At 38.9% G+C, this 21,736-nt stretch overlaps 1 protein-coding gene across 1 annotated transcript; it reads right to left on the bottom strand.

The window, feature by feature from the left end:
* Window positions 1-18,656: 18,656 nt before the first annotated feature.
* Window positions 18,657-21,498, bottom strand: bhlhe23 (basic helix-loop-helix family member e23). The gene has a single exon (XM_005801670.2). The coding sequence runs from the start codon at window positions 19,971-19,973 to the stop codon at window positions 19,290-19,292; it is 684 nt and encodes a 227-aa protein (XP_005801727.1). The 5' UTR covers window positions 19,974-21,498; the 3' UTR covers window positions 18,657-19,289.
* Window positions 21,499-21,736: the final 238 nt, after the last annotated feature.

Here is a 21,736-nt window from a genome sequence, read left to right as displayed (position 1 = left end):
CAGGGCCTGATGGAGTCTGAAATTTGAGTGGCAAACAGTTGTACGAACAGATGTGGATTAATGTTCATCTTTTCTTCAAGCCAGAGATTAAACCTGATTTACCACCTAATGGGTTTTAGTTTGGTTCTGTTTTATTTCAGAGAAGCGAAGAGGTGGTCTAAATTAGACCGGCGGAGAAACAAAGAAGAGAAGGCAAAGCAATTGTGTGATTGTGTCTCCTACTGATGGGGAAGTTGCCAGAAGAAACCAGACAGTGAATGTGGAAAGAACAAAGGGAAGAGGAAAAAAAAAAAAAACATGGATTGGATAGAACGAGAGGCAGAGGGAATCGTCAGATGCTCCTCATTCCTGTTGTGGGGAGCTGAAAGGAAGGAGAAGCATTTGAGTCATGGGGAATCAGAAATGTCAACAGATTGAGTCAGAGCAGAGCCGGGACCGTCTGGAAGGAGAGACTATCAACACTGACTGAGGGGCATGCGAGATTTTGGGACCGTTACTGAGCTAATGGCAAAATTATTGGACATTAGCTGCGCGTGTGAGCATGTGTGTGTGTGTACGTGTTGCACGGGGGCGGATGTGGGATTGGCTTAGTCTGCTGTCTATAATGAATGGTTAATGTTAGTTTGATAAAAAAAAAATGAATACGGTGACCATCTGCTCAATCTAAGTCTGCGTTCTGTTCATGTGTATGTGTGTGTGAAGGAGGGGACACATTTGTGTGTATGACAATCATGCGGATACACACAATGTTCTCTTGAAGAGAGATTTAGAAATATGGGATGAAAGAAAGAGAGAATACATGAAAAAAGAAAGAAAGAAAGAAGAATGGCATCAGAAGCACCAAAAATGAAAAAAAGTAGAAATCTGTAATTAAGTCATGTTCTTGTGTGTATTCAGATGTAGCAGCAGCGTAAACAGGTGAGCACACATTAGCAGAGGACTATAAAGAAATAAAGACTTTAAATATTGATACTCTGAGCAGAGTTAATTAAACTATGCAATCACCAATGGTTAGAAGAGAAACTTCTACTTGATAAGCTAAGATGATCATTAGAATAAATCAATTTAATAATCCTTTGAGAGAACAGACACGTTATGTGTGAGTGTCTTGAAATGTTATTGTCAATATATTAGATGTTTTCTGGTAGATTGTGATAATTTATGCTATTTTTCCAGTAAGTGGTTCATGAATCAACCACTTACCAAATTATAATGTAGCATCATTTGATGGTTTAATTAGGAGCTGTAGACTTAATCAGTTAAATATTTTGTGGATTTTATCACACATTATGTACAGACAACACTATAAATATTTCTATTGAGTGATGTTAACTTTTTCATTAAGGGAAAACAACCTTTTATTTAATTTATTTGGTTCATGGATTTTGTTTTGTGATTCATAAAGGCCCAAAACATTTGAACCTACAGGAGCTTCTTGCTGTGAAGCTTCTCTAAATGCAGATAGAGATTCAGTTCTACCGTAACTGGAACAGTCATCAAAAAACAAGCATGACAACTAATGTTTCAAATGTTTGAAAAACACTTGTGGCAGTGAGGTTAAAAGACAACCAGGATCAAAAATTAAGTGGCTCAGTGGGAAAAATATTGTCTTGCTATCAGAAAGTTCCGTTCCACATACTGATGTAGGGCAAAACACTTTATACCAAGTTGCCTCCCAGTCTGTGTATTGGTGTGAGAATGTGTGCATTCTATGTGTAAAAACAAAAAAAAAATAAAATTTATTACATTTTTTAAAAAATCTGAATTTATTGAATGAATTTTTATCTGAATTTTAAAAATTCATCTCTTCTCAAGGATGTTACATGTTTTTTTGTGTGTTTTTTTTACTGCCTGCACAGACTTGAGATAGCTGGGTCTTTAACTGTTGAAACCACAGACATCACACCAAGAACTGGGACTAATAGCTTCATTTCATCATCAATTGATATTTAATAATGCTTTGATGTGGACCCTGAACCAACAGGATCAGAAGGTCTGAATGCATAGATCGTACCCTGTGGGCCTGGTTATTACTTTTTTCTGCAAAGTTGAAATTTAATGACTAAATTTTGGACCTTTCTCCAGTTCTCAGTTACTAGAGTACCGTTTGAATACAATGTAACAGTATTTAAAGCTTTAGGGAGATTACAAGTGTTGAGGACACCAGAACAGCATCATCCCCGGCTGTGCTCAAACACACATTCCCTCTCTCTCTCTTTCTCTCGCCCACTCAAACACCAACACAGAACAAATACTTTCCTTTTTTTTTATTTACTGTAGACACCCCACGTTTTTCTCCAAAATATAAGACACTGATTTGCTGCAGTATTTCTTCTCTTTTTTTGGTTTGCATCATAATGATTTTAGAAAGTGAAGGCAGAGAAAAACTGCTGCACACAAAAAACAGTCCTGCAACATTGTTGAACACTGTGTTGATAAGTAAATACAGCCTACATCAATAATCCTCATGTCACCAGTGCTCATGTATTATGTGGAGGGCTGCATATACACTCATACACTTTTGCACACAATTGTGCACACACACAGACTGGTGGTGATTAAATTCTCTCTGGCCTATGATCCACCACTAAATCTTTGCAATTTTCATTTTATGCAGCTTTAATATGGATCATAGTTGCTCTGAGAGTGCCCCATCTCCTAATCTGGAGCAATCGGAGCTGAGCCTGGCTGGGTTAGCAGCTGACGCTAAGCCAACCAGTCACTCTCAACCAGCCAGCAAGACAACTGCAAAACTTCAATGCAGCCAGGAGGATGCAAAATGCCTGACACAGGCAGAACACTGAAATTTATAACTGTAGGTTTTAGGCAAAGTGTTTCGCAGATGCGCAAACTACATCGAAAGCAGAAGCTCATTTAGCTAATTATTTTAAACACACAAACAAAAACCAGTCAAGAACATCTTAAAGACCCCATCTGGGTATTCCCTGCATTAATAAATACTTTGAATGTGATTTGACATAAATCTGACATGGTATTGAGTGTTTGTGATAGGTTGAGAGGAGGTGCAGAGAGGGGGCTGACTGGTTTGCAGAGGCCACGGAGCTGCGGCGTGTTTGGGTGGAGTACAGCGGCTGTATCAGGGCACATTAGAGTCAAGAGCGTGAGCGATTTCACATGATATTTATCAGCACATGTAAGCCCATACTGTAAATACACAGACACACATAGACATGCACAGGATGACCCTCTTTTTTAAGAGCACTGGGAGGGCATAAGAGGATTAAGTCATTAAGGGCACACTGTTAAAAAATGAATATTAATACTCAGAGATTACACCCAGGAAACCTAAACCAATCAGGAAAATCTATCTAACAATCAAAGTTTTTGTCAAATTTCAGTAATAACCTCTTGATGTTTCCTAAACAGTCTCGACGAAGTAGGAATTTGCATGCATGTAACTCATTCGGTCTTGATTAAACTGTCATGTCAAAATATGGCACAATAAGCAGCTGAGTGTTGGACCAGGAGCAGCACCCTGCTGGGACTCATGTAAATAATACTGCTGCTGATGGAGGGAAAGACACAAACTGAGCAAAGCTAATGCTAGGCTTAACACCCTCATGCCTCTGGGTTTGTGTGCCACGCCAACACACGCACACACATGCAGGACAAAAGCTACAACACACTGTTTTTATTTCATGTTTGATTGACTTTATGTCTCTGTGGTGCTGCTGCTCCTGTAGGTCAGTTCACCTTTAAGTGGCGATTATACTTTGATAAGTCATCTTACTGATGCTACAGAAGATCAGAGAGGCGAAATTTAAGAATGAGAGTGAACATGAGGAGAAAGGGATCATCTCCCACCCCCCACCTGAGCCTTTCTAATCCTCATGATGGCAGACGGTGAGACCAGTTAGATATCAGGGAAGCCTCATTTATGAAGATATTTAGGACAATGGTTGGGACACACTGACACTTAAAACATAGATTATATAAACATAGAAGGTGTGAAAAATAATGACAATGAAAAAATTATTTTCAGAAAGGGAATGGATTTTAGATTTGATGACAGGATATTTTATAAATGTAACTATTTTTATTGATGTTATGCTGTTTTACACTGGGTCATACTTTTTTCTCATATTCATTGCTCTTCTAACAAATTCTTCTTTTATAACATCCTGTCCAGGATTAACAATTTTAAATCGCTAAAACCTGACTACAAAGACATTAATAATTTTCAGCTCATACACTTTATTACATTACCATCTTTAATGAAAAGACCAAAAGTAAAACTCCTACAAGTAAATTCAATATGGTTGAACAAACAAAGGATGTTTCCTACTTTCAATGCTATTTTTAAAGTTATTCTCAAAAATTCAGGCTTCTACACTTGCACTATTCATGAGTGAGTACTCAAGTATTTCAGATTATTTCAACACAGAATACAAACTATTTTACATTTAGTCACAAACAAATTTCAATGTATTTTATTAGGATTTTATTCAATAAACAACACAAAGGTATGGGTCATTGTGAAATGGAAGGAAAATGAAAAATAGACTCAATACTTCTTGTGTTTGTTGGAGAGCAATTAAACAATGAACATAATCATGGAGATGATAATGACATTATCTGCATGTCAGCAGGCTGACAGGTGGATAACATTAATTATGAAATCAACTAAGTGGCACATGGTTACTCTGGAGGAGCTGCAGATATCCATATATAAGGTAGAAGAATTTGTTGAAAAGGGCAATTATTGCACTTAATTGCACAAATATGGTCTTTATGGAAAAGTTACAAGAAGAGAGTACTTTTAAAAAAAAAAAAAAAAACTTAAGAAGTCCTGTCTTCTAGAAGCCATGTAGGGAAAATGGCAAATGACTGGAAGAATGTGATTTGGTCAGATTAAAATAAATGCATCTTTCTGGCCTAAATACTTTAATACTTTTTTTGCGTCTGGATGTGCAAAGCTGGCAGAGACACAAAAGATTTTCGGTTGTCATATCAGTGAAAAGTGTTACAACAAAGCACTGAATAAATACAGAACACGCATTCTCACATTCGTTCAAATTTCCTTCCATTTGCAATACCTTATTTATTACAGTATATTGGTTGTATACAATCTTAATAAAACACTGAAGTTCATTGTTATAATTAACAGAGCGTGAAAAGGTTCAATAGGTATCCATACTTTGCATTGGACTGTACATTGTTCTTTTCTTACATTTTACTGCAATATCAGAGTATTGTTGTTTAGATTTTTGGAAATTTGGTCAAATAAAAACAATTCCTTAATGGTTATCTTTTAAGACTGATTAAAATATTTGTTTAGTGCTGTTTAGGAATCTAAAGTAAAAAAAATAGGTACTTTATATCCTATCATGAAAAGAAAATGTATGTTTATGCTAAAAAAAATGCCTTCCTCAGTTTTTCGGTCCACTGTAACATAATATAGAAGCATAGCCATCCCATCACAAGCATGCACTGCAATAGTCTCCACAGTCTTCAGCAATGCATCAGTGGTAACACCAGCAACTTTCTCCTGCCCATGCTGACAAATTGCAACCACTTTTTGCTTGTTGTGAGGTGGATAAATGCAGGCTCACCTCTGAACATGATTAAATCACACAGTAACCTCCTTCCTCTCATCAAATCCTCTTAAACAGACTGTATTACATATCTACCATACAAAGAAAACTCAATCAGAACAATCAACCAACCCCGGCCGGGCCGGGCCCGCCCCACCGGCTTGCCTGATCCCATTGTCATGATTAAAATGAAAAGGGAGCTGGGACATTATCACAAATCCCCATGTTCACCTCATAAGGAAGATCAGGAATGTGTGTGTGCGTGTGTGTGTGTTTCTCATGCTGTAGCAACATAATTCTGTTTACAAAACCTGATTGTGAGGTTTTTTGAAGTTTGGAGTCGCCATAATGATGACATATGAAGACCTGGTTTTAGGCTTGGGTTAAGTCCGTAGGAATAATGTACTGTAATGTCCTATGAAGTGATGCAAAGATGTCTGTGTGCGTGTGTGTGCAGTTTAATTCCCAGGCTTAGACTGCAAAGCCCAATTTTTATTGTTTGAAATATTAATAGAAAAAAAGATTACGAAGCACAGGATTGGATTAGCAACATTCCGTGTTTTCATTCTTCAGCAACAATAAATCAATTTGCTTATGAGCAGTGTGTTTTGGGAGGAAAACATGTTTTTGTTGTAACACAGAGGCACCTGTGTGGATATTTGCAAAGCAACAGCTTCATTATGAAATGTCCTGCTGCATTTTAGTTTGTCACTGATCTACTTGTTTTCCAGAAAACAGGGAGCGATGCCAGGTGCAATCTTCTAATCAAGTCCATCACCTAAAATGGCACAACGTAATTTATCTGTTTTCAAATTGCAGAAATGAAATAACAGATTTTATTTTGAGTTTGTCATAAAAATAAAAAATTGTGCTTTTATTGTTCTAATTAAGAAATAAGCTCTTCATCTCATCTTTCTCTTAAATTAACAATCAGAATATCAAAAAACACATGACATGTAACACACAACAGACTTATTTCTATCCCCTTAACAGGACACAGATGAATAAGGAACTTCTTTTGTGTGTGTGTGTGTGTGTGTTGGGGGGTGGGGTGGGGGGTGCGGGAAAGGGTAACACTTATAGATGCTCACAAATTTGTTGGTAACGCTGGTAAAGATTGGTACAAGGTAAATTTAATTAAATCTGAGAACATGAATTACATTTATTCAGTCATGAAAAAAGTCCAATGTTAAGAAACATTATGTTTATCAAAAATAGCTATATAGAGAACTTTAGATAACTTGAAAACTTTGATCCACTTAAAATAAAATCTTAAGTCTGATTCATTCTAAATGGATTACTGAGGGGACCTCAATAGTGGCACTAGTACGCATCTTAACTACAAGTGCCAAGTAATTTATTTGCGTCTGCGTGTAGGGGTGTGTGCGTGTGGGTGCGTGTGTGTGTGTGTGTCAGTAACCCTTTGCCAGTCTTACAGAAAGAGGCACACTTCAGATTACTGTTGCTCCACTTCACTTCCTGGGATAATCCTTAACACAACAGAGGGAGCGGCAGGTGACCTGGACCAGCAGAGTTACATTATGGGGCTCCATTAACAAAACCCACACACATACATGCACATATTGGCACATACGGAGCCATCCGTTCATAAATAATATCAGTGTGACCCTCTCTTCACCCTCCGCTCTTTTCCTCTGCTTTATCTCCACTCTTCCATCACACGTCTCCGTCTTTCCCTCCCTTCCGCGGCTCTTAGTGAAACATATTGTGGCCCCACAGCCGGAGATGAACGGGTGTCATTCATCCTCGGCCCCCAAAGTCATCTCAGCCATTAACAGCCCTGTCTAATTAAACCTGTAAATGACAAACACATAGACACAAACACTTCTCTAATGGCCTGCTCTAGCAGGAGACTGATGGGCAGCTGTCTTTTGTCCATCCTCCATGCAGATCAACCTTGAGACAGGAGACCTGGGGGACAACAATTGGACCACTGAGATAACTCCGGAAGGTTAGCAGAGCATTGATAATGAATGATTTATATACAGCAACCTTGCAGTTAAATAAGTTAATTGATTCATTAGTTGAGAGCAATATTGTTTTTTAACAAGGTGACGTTAGCAACACAGTTAGTGTGACTCTCGTAGGCTCTCCTCTTCTTCTAGGTATTTCTCCTAGGAAAACAAAGACAGCAGGGAAGACCACAGTGATAAACAAGAGGTGTTTTTGACTCGGAACCAAAAACAAATGGAGAACAATGGAATTTTCCAGGGATCCCAGCCACCATTATTATCCTCTTATTTGTTGTGTATGAAGAGAGAATAACAAGGTGGAGCCATGGCTTATGCATGGCTCCTGCATTATAGGATTAACATTAGCTGCCTTAGTCCGCAGCATTGTCTTCATCTTGCTCATGACGCTACAATAAGAGTGATCAAAATCAAAAAGCTTCCGGATCTTTCTGTCTTACAGGGATCCTTGATTACATAATGTTTCTCTGATTCCCTTCCTCCTTGCAACATCTTATAGTCAGTTTGATTTTCTCTCTTTGTGTCTCCCTTGCTTTCTGTCTTTATTTCCTTTCTCTCTCTCTTTCTCTTTTAATCACTCAAAATCACTCTCTTCTCTCCTGTGGCGTCCTGAAAAAGACTTCCCAATTCAAACCACTCCCAGAATCCATTTCCATATTAGTATGAAAATGTATGAACATTTCAGCAGAATCATCCCCTCTGCAAAGCAGAATAAAACCCCTCTTATTCCCTCTAATCCTTCAAAGACTGTGATATTACCTGATAGGATGTTGTACTGTGCGAATGCTATCAGCGAGACAAGCCAAAAAATCATGTAAGCAGGTCCCCATTGTGGAGATTAGAGTGAGCACATCTCTCTTCCAGTTGATCTCTTTACTGAAATGTAGCGCCTAGTTTTCTCTGCCTTCACCGTTCCCTCAGATTCCAGAATGAGTCATATGCAAAACACTTTTTGTTTTGGTTTTTTTTTCTTATTGCTCATGAGACAAAAGAAAAATCTCAATCTGTAAAAAAAAGTCAAATGAAAAATAACATAAGCTCCCTAAACTATGCATTTTGAAATAACAATGTTGTTGAACATTCTTAAGAATCATTCTGTAAGTTCTCAGTCGATGCAGTTATTTGACAATTACAAAAATATTTCACAGGTAATCATGAGAGTATTGCTATGTAGACATCCATCCATCTACGCCTGTATCAGCTTGTCCTCCAACGGTCATGGGGGGAACTGTTCTTGATCTCTAGTTGTTACTGAGTGGTTACATCTTGGACAGGTCTCCAGTCCATCTCAGGGCATAATATAGACACACAAGACCATAAACTATGAATGTACACACTCACACCATGAGGGCCATTCAAGAGATTAATTAATTTAGATGTCATTGTGTTGACTGGAAGAAAGAAGGAGTTCCTGCAAAGAACCATGCATGTACATGTAGAACATGTAAATGCGTTATAGAAAGAAGTCAGGTCAGACCATTATGCTACAAGGCAACTGTGCTATCAAATACTGACAGCTCCTTAGAATAAAAATAAGTTTCAATCTGGAGAGACTCAGACGGAGATGAGAAGACAATTAGAAGAGTTTATTGACAAACAGAATTTAAAGTCTTTGGCGCTCGGGCCCCGGCTGGGGATAATGGTTATCGCAGCGTTAGCGATAGGCTTCAGATGAGCATCCCCGATGCTGTTAGGAACGTCATCCCCCAGGGCCCGGCAGTGGTGGTGGAGGTTGAAGAAGGGTGCGGGCCTCAGGACCGGGCGAATGGAGGAGAAGGGGTGGTGGTGGGTTGAGCTCGGCTGGAGAGCGAAGGACGCCATGAATGAAGGTCCTTATCAGCTGGGACTTGGTCGATGATTGGACGTGACGTGGCTTGGTCCGGCGTTGATAGGTCGACGATTGTGGGCAGGTCGCTTCAATTAACGGGTCCCGGTGGGGATAAAAGAGTCTTCCAGTTTGAATTTGCGCCTAGGCTTCATATTTTTTAAATTTTATTCAAGCCTGTAAACAGACAGAGAAAGCGACCTCTTTTCCAAATACTATATGACGAGAGCAAAACGTCTGCCACATAACTGACCAATAAACGACCCAGTTTGTCCAAATTCTGTGTACAGTTGAAACTAGACGTTTATATAACGGACACATAACCTTTCTATTCTCACTCTTTGACATTAAATCAGACAACATGTTTCATGTTTTAGGTCAGTTAATATTATCAAAATTATTTCTTTTTACTAAATGTCAGCCAGGATTTCTAACATCTCTGAAATAGAGTTGTTTCAGAGAATTTTTGTTAACTTTCTTCAAATTTAGAATTTGGCATACAGAGACTGGAAGAATAAAGTAGAAATAACTTTTGCTATTCCTCAGTGAGGTAATTCATTAGGTACATTTTGCTAGAATTTTGGCCCATTCATCCTGAGCAAGCTGATGCAATTTTGCCACATTTCTTACCTTGCTCATGCACATCTTTTCAAGTGTGTGTGAGCATATTTTGTAATAAGTCCTGATCTCTCTAAAGCTTTGACTTTGTCCTGAAACCAATTTGTCACATCCATCCGTCCGTCCGTCCATCCATCCATCCATCCATCCATCCATCCATCCATCCATCCATCCATCCATCCATCCATCCATCCATCCATCCATCCATCCATCCATCCATCCATCCATCCATCCATCCATCCCTGTTCTTGAACTGTTAATACGTTGTTACATAATTGGATACTTTTTTTCAGGTTAAGTAAAATGTTACTTTGTAAAATATTTTATTTTGAAAAAAGGTAAAATGGGTAATTATAAGGCTTTTAATTATGAAAAAACCTTATAGTTAATTTAATAATGCCAAAGGGCCTCAAGTGCATATTTTAAATATTTCTTTTTTTTTCCCCTACAGTTTTCTGTTGCAGTTTCAAGTCTTTCTTTTTTGCATGCATATAAAGAAAGACCCTTTATTCAGTGAGGCATGAAATGTAATAAAGTTGATCAAATTTAAATTCAAATTTCTTACATAATTAGAACTCCCATGATGCTTTTCTGTCATAAATTAGAGTTGCTTAGGGTCACAAACAAGTGGAAACTTCAAATGCTGTTTGTTTTATGCACTACTTGTCTGCAAATTATTTAAAAAAGGGGGATTTATCTCTGCAGAAGTTGGACTAAATTTTTAACCTTATGCAAAATTTTAATTTGATCTTTAAATGTGAAATTCGAGAACTCATATTATAGTTGTTCAGGCTGCCTGTATGTTACAATTTGTCATCCAGAGAGGAAAGTCCCTATCGCCCAATGCTTTTTTGCTGTATACATGTTTAGCATTGGAGTCAGGGGGCTAAGAAGATTATCACAATGAGATGAAAAGACTGTAGGAGCTTTTGTTGGCTCTGCTTTCTAGGCGGGTTAGAGGAGCACAATGAAAGTTTAGGCAGCTCTCTCAAGCTCTAAAACTGCATGATCTTAAAAGCTTTGTTTTGATAAGCTTCCAATGAAAACGCTGTGGAAAAAAAAATAAAGCAAATAAAAACTATTTGAAACGACAAAACAGGAGTTTGCTTACTCAGCGAAGCAGTATTACACACAAAAATGTGTTTTTCCATAAAAATCAGTTGAAGGAAATCTACCTTCCCCAACAATAAAGAGGGATGTATGCGTGTGTGTGTGTGTAGGGGTGTGCGTGTGTGTGTGTGGATTGGAGCATTGAAATGACATGAAGAGTTATTTGGGCTGTAATGAAGCTGCTTAATGAAATCAGTGCCCTTGAAAGTTCTTCATCAATTCTAGCTCCCTTGCTCACTTGCTTGCATTCCAACATTCTGGGCTGTCAGCTAATCCTTGCGCGCGACACAATATTAATTAAACACAGCGTTTCCTGAAAGTACTTAAGTGAAGTGCTATCATTGATAATGAGCAGGTTTAAAAGAGTCACATCCCTCCAAAATTACTTTTTAAACCGGCCTTATTAAGCAGAAAATGAGGCCCAAATCAGCCTACAAGCTCCTCATTAAAAGCCACTGATCCTTGGCCACGCGCGTGTTCCAGTGGTTTTAATTAGGCTAGTGCAAGATCGTCTGCGACAGGAAGTGCCATTAATCTTGTCTTTTCATCCAGACGTGGTGGGGGATATAGCATGTTGCAGCCTGGCGCCTGAGCCTGGGCCCAGTGGAGCCTCAAACAGTCCAACAAGCTGTGGACTCGGAATCCGACTGCCATTCTTGTTCTGCATGTAAGTGTGTGTATGTTTATTTTGTTCTTCACTTGTGTGGAATCAAACTGAAGTAATGAAAAGAGCCAAAATGTGTTTACATTTATTCAATTTCTTTGCTATTAAAATTTATATTTAAATTCAGGAGCATCAGTAACTGAACACACATACTCACACACCAAAACAGGACAAATGTGTCTTCATTTTCTCTGTGTTTATGAGTTGCTCTTGCTGTTGAGAACAGTCCCAGCCCTGCCTGTCACACTGTCTCCACATGGAGGATTATGGATGGCCAATTACATCGCTTTTGTCATTAATTAATGAGGATAACGAGCTCCCCCTGCTCTCTACAAAATCACGGTGCTCCTCAGCTGGTACTGAGCAGAGAAAGGGGTGCTCGGTTCTGCATGTGTGTGTGTGTGTGTTTATATCACTAGTTTTGTGGGGACATAATGGCTTTTTTGGGGCATGTTGGGTTCTGAACTTTTGATTTTAGAAATTGGTGCAGACCAAGGTTAATTGTGTACAGGATTTTTCTCTCACTCTAACCACAAACCCAATGTATTTTGGGGAGATTTATGTAATAGATCAACAAAAACTAGCACCTAGCCATGTGAGCTACAACTTTGTACAAACACCTTTTGCTGCAGAAGCATCTACAACTTGTTTACAGTTTATGTCTCTGGCAGCTATGCTCATATAAAAACTGAAATGTTTGCCCATTTTTTTCAAGCTAGCTCAATCTCAGTCTGAGGGTGTCTGTGATCATCATCTTTCAAGTCTTGCTGCAGCTTCTGAATTGGATTTAGATCTGAACTCTGACCGGACTATTATAGCACATGAATATGCTATATTTAGCAGGCGTTGATGGCTACTTTCCCAAAGAATGACATAGTGATGATTATTAAAGGAAAAATCAATAGCTCAACAAAATTTGTCCAAGCAAATATTTAACTTGGCTTTCTGTGGAAACTTTGCAAATTTCAAGAGAACAATAACATGTCAAAAACTGTATTGATGTCTGAAACTATAAATGTACTTTTCATAAATAATTAAACCAGTTTCGGATTCATGAGCAAAATTCATGAATTATGCATGTTTGATATCCAGTTTTTCAGCAGTCCCTGACAAGTTTTCTTTAGGAATTGGCCTATATTTTAATATACCTTTTCATCAATCCTGACCAGTGTTATTTTACCTGTTAAAAAAACTTTCTCAAAATGAGATTCTGTCACCATCAGGTTTCACTATGGGTGTGGTATGTTCAAGGTACAGTGTTAGTTTTCCTCTATACACAGCAGTTTGAATATAAGCCAAAAATATTCAGTTATTTGTATTTATTCTGACGAGAGCTTCTCTATTCTGATGTTTATATGTCCTCTATGTGGCTTGTGACATTTTGTATGGTTTTTATTAAACCCTAGACTTGTTGTTTTCTCTTTCCCATAAAGACCAGGTTTGTGACGAGCATGACTAACAAATGTCTTATTCTGATTGATTCGCTCCCCTGAACTGTTGAATTGTGCAGCTCCTCCAGAGTTACCATTGTGGTTGCTGGCTCAGTCTGTCAGTCTGGGTGGACAGCCATGTCTTAGAACCCTTTGTGTTTTCATATGACGGACTGAACAGTGACTAATACGTTTTTTATATTGTTCTGCTGCATAAGTTTGCTTCAAATTTCTGCAGCAACTGTTAGACAATAAATACTGTCTGATAAACCTCTGAGGTTTTCATAAAAGACCAATATTTATACAGAATTATTTTACACAAAGGTGAACTTTATTCATCTTATAAAAGACTTATAAAAGTCTAACCAACTTTGAAGACAGCTGGTTGGACTGGATTTTAATTTAAAACATCAAGATTAAGGGGCCAGTTTACAAATGCACATTACCTTTTTAATATCTTTTATTTGTAACAAAGTTTAAAACCATGTATCATTCTTCTTCAACTTGACAATTGAGTGCTACTTTGTGTTAAAATTTTACATAGTATCACAATAAAATATATGAGTGTTTCTGTTTGCAATGTGTCAAAATGTGGAAAAGTTCTAGGAGTAGGAATATTTCTGCATGGCACTTTATGGGCCATTTAGTTTTTAGAAATTCATGGTCAGAGTAGTTTTTCTGAAAATTACATCCTCTTTCCATGTCAGATCTCTAAAGTGAGGATTAGGCAGTTCTCTGTTTGTGTGTAAGTGGCATTTATAGAGAAAAGGACACACCGAGTGCAGCGTATATTGGAAAGGAGGTTACACATTAAGATGACTGTTGACCCCAGGGCTTGGCATGTTCGTTTGTCCAGTTACTTGAGGTGTGTTTGGGTATGTGTCTTTCAATGTTTGCTCACCACCAGTCCCATATCTGTGAGGCCATTACAGAGATTAGGCAGTGGTACTGTAACGGCTGCCCCTGTTTGTCAGCTCATATCCTCTGTCAAGATAAAACAAGCTAAAAGAGAAGGAGCGAGCGTCATGAATGCAGTGGTTTTAGGGGCGAGGGAATGCAGGAGGAATTAGAGAAAAACACAGAGATGAGAAGAAAATTGACAAACAGTGCAATAATACTAAGCACCGAATAGTTATGATTAGCTGGAAAACTCAAACAGGATATATTCAGGGATGAATATGACAAAATATTCAATAGTGGCTCATTCTGCTATCATCTGATGCTTCAATCTCTCCAACTAGGCCTCATTTGGCCCCTGTCACACTGCCGGTGTCCACCATGAGTTGGGGTCAGGCACCTTGTGGCAACACGCAAAGTACATTAGCAATGTTTCATGGGCTTTTTCCACCATATGAGCACAAATTGCGGGGACCGATATACAGAAAGTAGAAAAACACGCAGACACATGCAAGCAGACATCCCCTCTCCAACCCCCCCTTTGGACATCTGATTAACAAATGAAAGGCCCTGGCCCATACCAGTGCACTTGCAGCAACGTCACCCCGAATCACATGGCTCCTCAGAACCAACTGACTCAACCGCTCATCGCTTCCGACAGGGCGGGGCTGCGAGGGACGACAAAGTGTGATGCCATAGTGAAGCGCTGAAGTTGGAGTGGATGGTTTTCTGAGGGTTGTAGGGGGGGCATTCTTGTGGTGTTACCCCTGGCACTTTTCTTTTCAGCATGCTCTCTTTTTCATCCATGTTTATGCACCATCTTCTTCCAACGTACATGTGTAGGTTTGTTATTCACCCAAACCTGATCAACAAATTTGCCTCCTTGCCCACAAATAAATAAAAAAAAACATTGATGCAGCTTCCAGTCTAAAACTTCAAAACTCCATGTGTGAAGAAATTATGATGCCCTACATAATAAACCCTACACTTCTTTATTATAAGCATAGCAAAAGCTGAAGTATGTTCTTTTTCCTTCAAGGCCCCTGTTGTAAGACAAATCTGTGTGTGTGCGAGTTAAGAGTCCCCCAACGTGGCTCAGACACATTGAGCCTGCACACGAAGAGAGTTTAATTAGAGAAAACAGCGCTGTCAGATGCATTAGGCAGAGGTACACACTTTAGGGCATATGGTTTTAGTACTATACTGTTGGGTTGGAGAAAAGCGCACAAACATACCTCAAAGCTTCGAGCCATGCTAATGAAATCACTCCCTTTCTATCCCACTGAGAGCAAACACAAATGTTTACAGACATCACACAGTCTGTCCGCACTCCTGCACCACACTGGGCTGTCGTGAGAGTGGCAGAGCACTGTCAGTAGTGCAGGGTGTTTGTCTGAAGAAAAATTCAGTCGGCAAGAGACAAAAGGTGAGAACAGGCAGCGAGATGTCCCTCTCTAATAGTTTGTAATGTTTCTTTACAAGATTTATTTTTGCTTTCAGATTTATGTCTCAGGGGCTTTTGGATCTTTTGTTTTAATTGTGAGGTTTTTTTCTTTTGTAGAACCTTTTGTGAAAAAAAAATTAGAAACAATCGAATACTAAAAGGTTCACGAATTATATCATCCAGTTTGTTAAGAATTTTTCAAAGGAGCACATTAAGATGGCTATTGAATGACTTGTGTACCCAGTGCACACATTCCAACTTTTGTCACAATCCGTATATGCTTTTATATTCTAGCTCTAACCTTGGCAGCGCTGTGCAAGATGAACTTAAAATTTTAGAATATATTGTGATATCTTTCAGCATGTATTATGACAATGATTAAAGTAACTATAAAATGTGTTTAAAAAAATTGCCACATGCTTTTTGGGAATGCAAATATCACAGACATAGCCCCATAAACAGAAATATTTCCCTACAAATAAAACTTTTCCATTACCTCGTAAATACAGTGGTACTGCTTGACATCACACAATAAATACATCTCATTTAATTTTCATATGTATTAATATGTGTTGTTGCTCTCAAGGAAGAGTGGAAACTGCAGTTGTAATCCCAAACATGCAGTTGATTTTTGGGGATGGCAATATTAGTATTTGTCATTATGAGGATCAATCAGAGTTTTTATTAAGGCTCTTTTTTTAAAATTGATAATGATAAACAATACACCCCTTCCTACAGCTGCTAAGATTTTTTTTCTGTATCACATTCATGCATAATTATAACATAACTACTGAAATTTATTTTCTCAAGAAAATATTTTTATCTTGCTGTAAGATATAAACCCAAATGAGTTTTAGGTTTGTAATACTTATTTAAACCACCTTTTACGTGTATTTTAATTCCATATTCCATCCATCCATCCATCCATCCATCCATCCATCCATCCATCCATCCATCCATTCCATATACTCAAAATAAGCAACAACAATTATATTTCCTTTGTAAAAACAGTAAAATAAATTGAGCTACAGATAGTTAATTTCGGTCTCCACACCAGAGAGACTATGTTGCATTCCACTTCTGCTTTGAAAATCAGAAGCATAGTTATATCTGAGTTAAAGTAAAATCTAAAAACAAAGCATACACTTAGTATTACCTATTTTATAAAATTTTCCTTACTCAGCCAGGAGGGACGATTTAGGCTTCTTTACCCACTGTAGCCTGGCACAAAACCATTCTACAAGCAAATTTGACCATTTGTTTTCATCCACAAATATATTCCTTTTACCACTACGCACTTTGAAAAATACAGTGAAAGTATGAAACGTAAATCTGAACAACTCCACATCCCTGTTGGGAGATGAGTGACCATCCTTCCTTTTGAATTGAAAAACAGCCCTCTCATTTGTGACAATTAGGCCATACAGAGACTGATAAAGATTGTGCAACCCCCCCTCGCCTCTATCCCTCTCCCATGCAATATTGGCAGCGTTTGTCACATTTCATCCCCACTGTCCCGAATGTTTTATGGGTCCCCAGAGGAGTCACATGTCATCAGCGAGCCTATTTAAAATGCCACGGATGCCCTGTTGTTGTGACATATTTATAAATCGTAGGAGAGTAGCTAACTGCCCTTAAACAGACTGACCTAATGTGAATATCTGTGGACTCTGACTTGTAGACCAGAAAGAAAATAAGTACTGTGGAATTTAAATATCTACATGGTAAAAAGAATCTGAGATTTTAAAAGTGCAACAAAATGTGAAAATTTAACATTTTATTTAAGTGGATTATAAAAATAGAACCAAATGTTTGTAAATTTAACACCAAAAACAGAATGGCGTTAGTTAATTTCAAATAACTTTTTAAAAATAATAATGATTAAAAAAAACAGCAACAAAAAACTAGCTTAATTCAAACTAAATAGAAAGATTCTTTTGTTCTTCTGGTGGTGGTGGTGCTAAACTAAAAGCAGAAATCAGCTTTTTAAATTTTGTTTAAGTAGGTATGGAAAACGTTTCCCTGACAGCAACAGGTAAGATGTGTCATTTATTGGCAGTGACTGTGTAGATGATAAAAATCTCAGCATGCTAGCTAGTTTGATATTAGCGTTGCTGCTAACATGGCTAAAAATGTATATAAACCCAAATTCTTGAAACTTTCCTAGCCTCAAATTTAATGACAATTAAGTTATATTTTACAAGGCTAATATCTTTACTCATTTTATTATGTCAGTCGTTATCTGCTGGAGGATGAATGAGATGGCCAATGGTCGACTGAACCAACATCTACAGTTAAATTCTCATGAACTTGTATGATAGCAAAATAAAGTAGCTACCATCATTACTAATTAATTACTAATTTAACCGTTATCAAATAAGTGTAACGTTTACATAAAAGGAGAAAAGGCTGCCTGATTAAAATTAAAAATTTTAAAGGGCTAATATTTAGCACCTTCGAAAATCGGTTTTACAGTGCATCTTACTTGATAAGCATGTATGCGTATATATGCATGTATGCGTGTATACGTGGGTGTGCGCATTTCCCCCCCACTTTTGACGTGAAGTAAATCTGTGTCACACGGGTGGTGCAAAACAATACGTGCCGCGCTGTATCTCTAACAATGACGATTAATGTCTCAAAGACTTCTCTAAATCCATCCAACCTGCAAAGAGAAAAGTGTCCCTGTAACGTTCACTGAATTAACTCTCCCAAAGAGACAAGGTCGGAAATCGTGTTAATAGCTGTCCAGTGTGTAAGAGCCCGCCAAGCAAGTCTGCAATCACCCAAATACCCAGAGACAGGTCGTGGGTAGCCCCGGGCTGCGCTTGCGCCCTTCCCCTCAGCGCCAACGACCCCACTGCAAGCCTAACAGGCCCCACCAGACCCACTGAGCTCGTTCAGACAGGCTCCTCATGCCGGATGCTAGTTGCCAATTTCTATCTAAAGGTGTTTTTAGAGAAGAGTGGATTTGCAAAAAAAAAAAAAAAAAAAAAAACTATTCAAATTTGTAAATTTAAAATAATCAATGCAATATCTCAAATTTTCCTGTTTATCACGTCATGGCATTTCCGAGCTTTATTTGCAATCTTTAAATCTGTGAAATGATGACGCAAACCGGCCCCGAGCATAGATATGTTTTAATTATAAAGACATACTATAAACAATATATGAAATCCATGTTGTAACACAACCAGAATACTTCTTCGGTTTATAGGCTGCAGTTATATAACCATTAGTATCATTATTATTATTATTATTATTATTATTATTATTATTATAACCGGGCTTTGAAGATTATTCAAAGTTGTACAATACAATCATGTGAGATGTGCAATAAGTTGAAATAAAAACAAACACACTGTATCAGAAAATATAACATCAGATTGTTTTCATATAGTTAATTAGGATCAGATCTAAAGGTTGAAAATGGTCGCATTTATTTTTTCTTGTAATTACTGAATGTTGCATAGATTGCAAATGATAACAGAAACTTCGCAGAATTTAAGTTCATATTTTGAATATGGCCTGTAGTTGATGTGAGACATGCAAGCCACAGTGACAGGAAGGCCCGAACAATTTAATTTCTACAGAGCATTTTTGAAGTATGATTACTTAACCATATCTTACCATTACGCATTAGACTAAAACCGTTTTAATTTCCACAGAATTATGTGTTAAATTAACTAGAGTGGGACAGAGACTGACATGGGCGCAGTACAGGTTCAAGTTCAGGAAAAAGAGCGTAAATCAAATCAAGGCTTGTCGTTACAGTGTTTGAAGAGAGTCGACGGTGCCCCGGAGTAAGTGGTGCACTTTTCGGCACAGGTGGCGAGAGCGGAGCCCGAGAAGGGGTAGACGGCTGCCTGTCCAAAGGGCGCCAGGGCGGTGGGGATCGGTGAGGTTATAGTCTGTCCCTGGTTCAGATACGCCACCAGCCGCCTCATCTCCTCCAGAGCCTGAGCCTGCATGAGGATGTAGTTCTTGGCCAAGAGGAGAGTGGCTATTTTGGAGAGTTTTCTCACCGAGGGGCTGTGGGCGTACGGGATGACGGCGCGCAGGCCGTCCAGCGCGTCGTTCAGGTCGTGCATCCTCCTCCTCTCCCGGGCGTTGATACTGAGCCGCAGGGACCGCTGCTCTTTGGACTTTTTGGCCAGGGGCCCGCCGGGCTTGTCGTCCCCAAACGAGGAGCCCCTCTTCCGGGACTCCAGCGAGTCAAAGCCGTCCTCGTCGTCGCTCGTGTGCTCCCCGCCGCTCTCGTTGGACTTCCCAGTCTGTCCGGAGAGGAAGTCGGCGGCCGGTGTGAGCGGGTATCTGCCGGGACTTCCAGCACCGTGGCCAGCGCCAAACCCGAAGGCTGACTGCCCGTAGCGCTGCGTCAGGTCGAGAAGCGCGTCGTTGCTGATCGATTTGAGCAGATTCTCATCGCTGACATTCATTTTCTTTCTCTCTCCCTCTCTCTCTCTCTTCCAGAGCAGGTTCTGACCAGGAAAAAGTCTTCCTTGGACCGCTTTATCCAAACTTCTCTCCTGACGGCTGTGGCGCACTTTCGTCCAAGAGTTGCTGTGTTGTTCTCTGAGTTTTTCCTCACTCCTTTCCCCTCTCAGCGCTGTGTCTCTTCAGGAAGGAGGCTGTGAGTGTGAAGCTGAGCCTGTACATGCGTTCACCTCCTCTGTGCACTGCGCTCCCCCCTTGTTGCGCGCATAGCCCACGTTTAACAACACTTCCCTAACTGCGCTCCTCTCGCCTTTGTAGCTGCAGTGGTCTTTCTTGCCCTCCCTCGCCTCTAGCAGATTGTGACTGGCACTCCGTCCCGCTCACAAGTTAGTACGAGCAGGCGGCCCGCCGGGATTATCTGTCCGTCCAATCAGGGGGGCGTTTTAATTAACTTGGAAAGAGCGTGGGTCTGCTCCCAGTTTCCACTTTTAAAACAGAAACTGCAACCTGACGCGGATCCCAGGTCTGTCTGGCTGTTGTGTTTTACAGCTGCGTCTTAGTAATTTAGAATATCATTTCCAAGTTCATTTATTTAGTTTATACACGGAAACACGTACAATTTATGGATCTCTAACACACATTGTGATATGTTTAAGGGTTTATTTCTGTTAATATGGATGATTTTGACTTGCAGCTAAGGCGAATTCAAAACTAAATTTCAGAAAAACAAAACATTGCACAAGACAAAATGAAAGATGATCTTTAATACAAAAATGTCATGTTATGCCTCACACCATCATGGGGAAATCTGCAGACATCACATTTTTCCTGCAGAAAGTGTTTGACACACTCCACAAAGAGGGGAAGAAACAAAAGGTAACTGCTAAAGAAAGTAGCTTTTAACAGAGGGCTATGTTCATGCATATTAGGTGAAAGTTGAGAGGAAGGAAGAAGTGTGGAAAAAGGTGCAAGATTATGAAGTAAAATCCATTCAGGAATTTGGAGGGAGTTTACCATTTATATGCAGGACTTTGGCTATAATTCCTCCTGTTAAACTACTATCAAGTGATATCAGAAATACATGGGGACAGGGAGAATAAGAAGTGACTTGTTGCTCAGTATTCCCAGGTGAATTTTCCATTTTGTTTGGAAGTCAAGGTCTGGCAGAAGATTAGAAAGGCACCAAATTCAAGAAGCTTGGAATCCAATGTGAAGTTTCCACAGTTAGTGTTGATTTGAGGAGCCGTGGCCTCGGTCAGTTATGCTTCCTAAATTATTAAGATGTCTCTGTTTAAACTGACTTTGTGATTGCTTATAGGGTATTTCCCCACAAACTTGGCCAGACCTACTCAAAACTTATTTTTGTCTATGTGGGCACAACTAGACTGATGAGGGGGAAAAAAACGTAGAAAGAGATCAATGAAAAAGTCACTGCTTCAAGATTGAAAATAACTAATCTAATTTTTAAATTTAGCAACTGACATGAAGAGACCTACAGCAGGAACGATGGAAATTTATTATTATACTCTGATACAGCCATAATGACGTAATAACAAAAAAATTTCATGTTTTTCACAGCATCATAGTATTCACATAAATTATGTTTATTAGAAGTGGTGTCACTGCAAACATTTTCTTTAAAATGTAAAAAAAAAAAAAAAAAGAAAATAAATTATTATCAATTTAATGTCAGGTCATTTTGAATTTTCTTCTAATATATACGCTAAGTTTGTAATGACAAAAAACAAACATTTGCTGCGTTAGA

The sequence above is a fragment of the Xiphophorus maculatus genome, chromosome 1, assembly GCF_002775205.1.
Source record: "Xiphophorus maculatus strain JP 163 A chromosome 1, X_maculatus-5.0-male, whole genome shotgun sequence".
NCBI classification, from domain to species: domain Eukaryota; kingdom Metazoa; phylum Chordata; class Actinopteri; order Cyprinodontiformes; family Poeciliidae; genus Xiphophorus; species Xiphophorus maculatus.
This window is presented reverse-complemented; position numbering and strand designations above follow the sequence as displayed.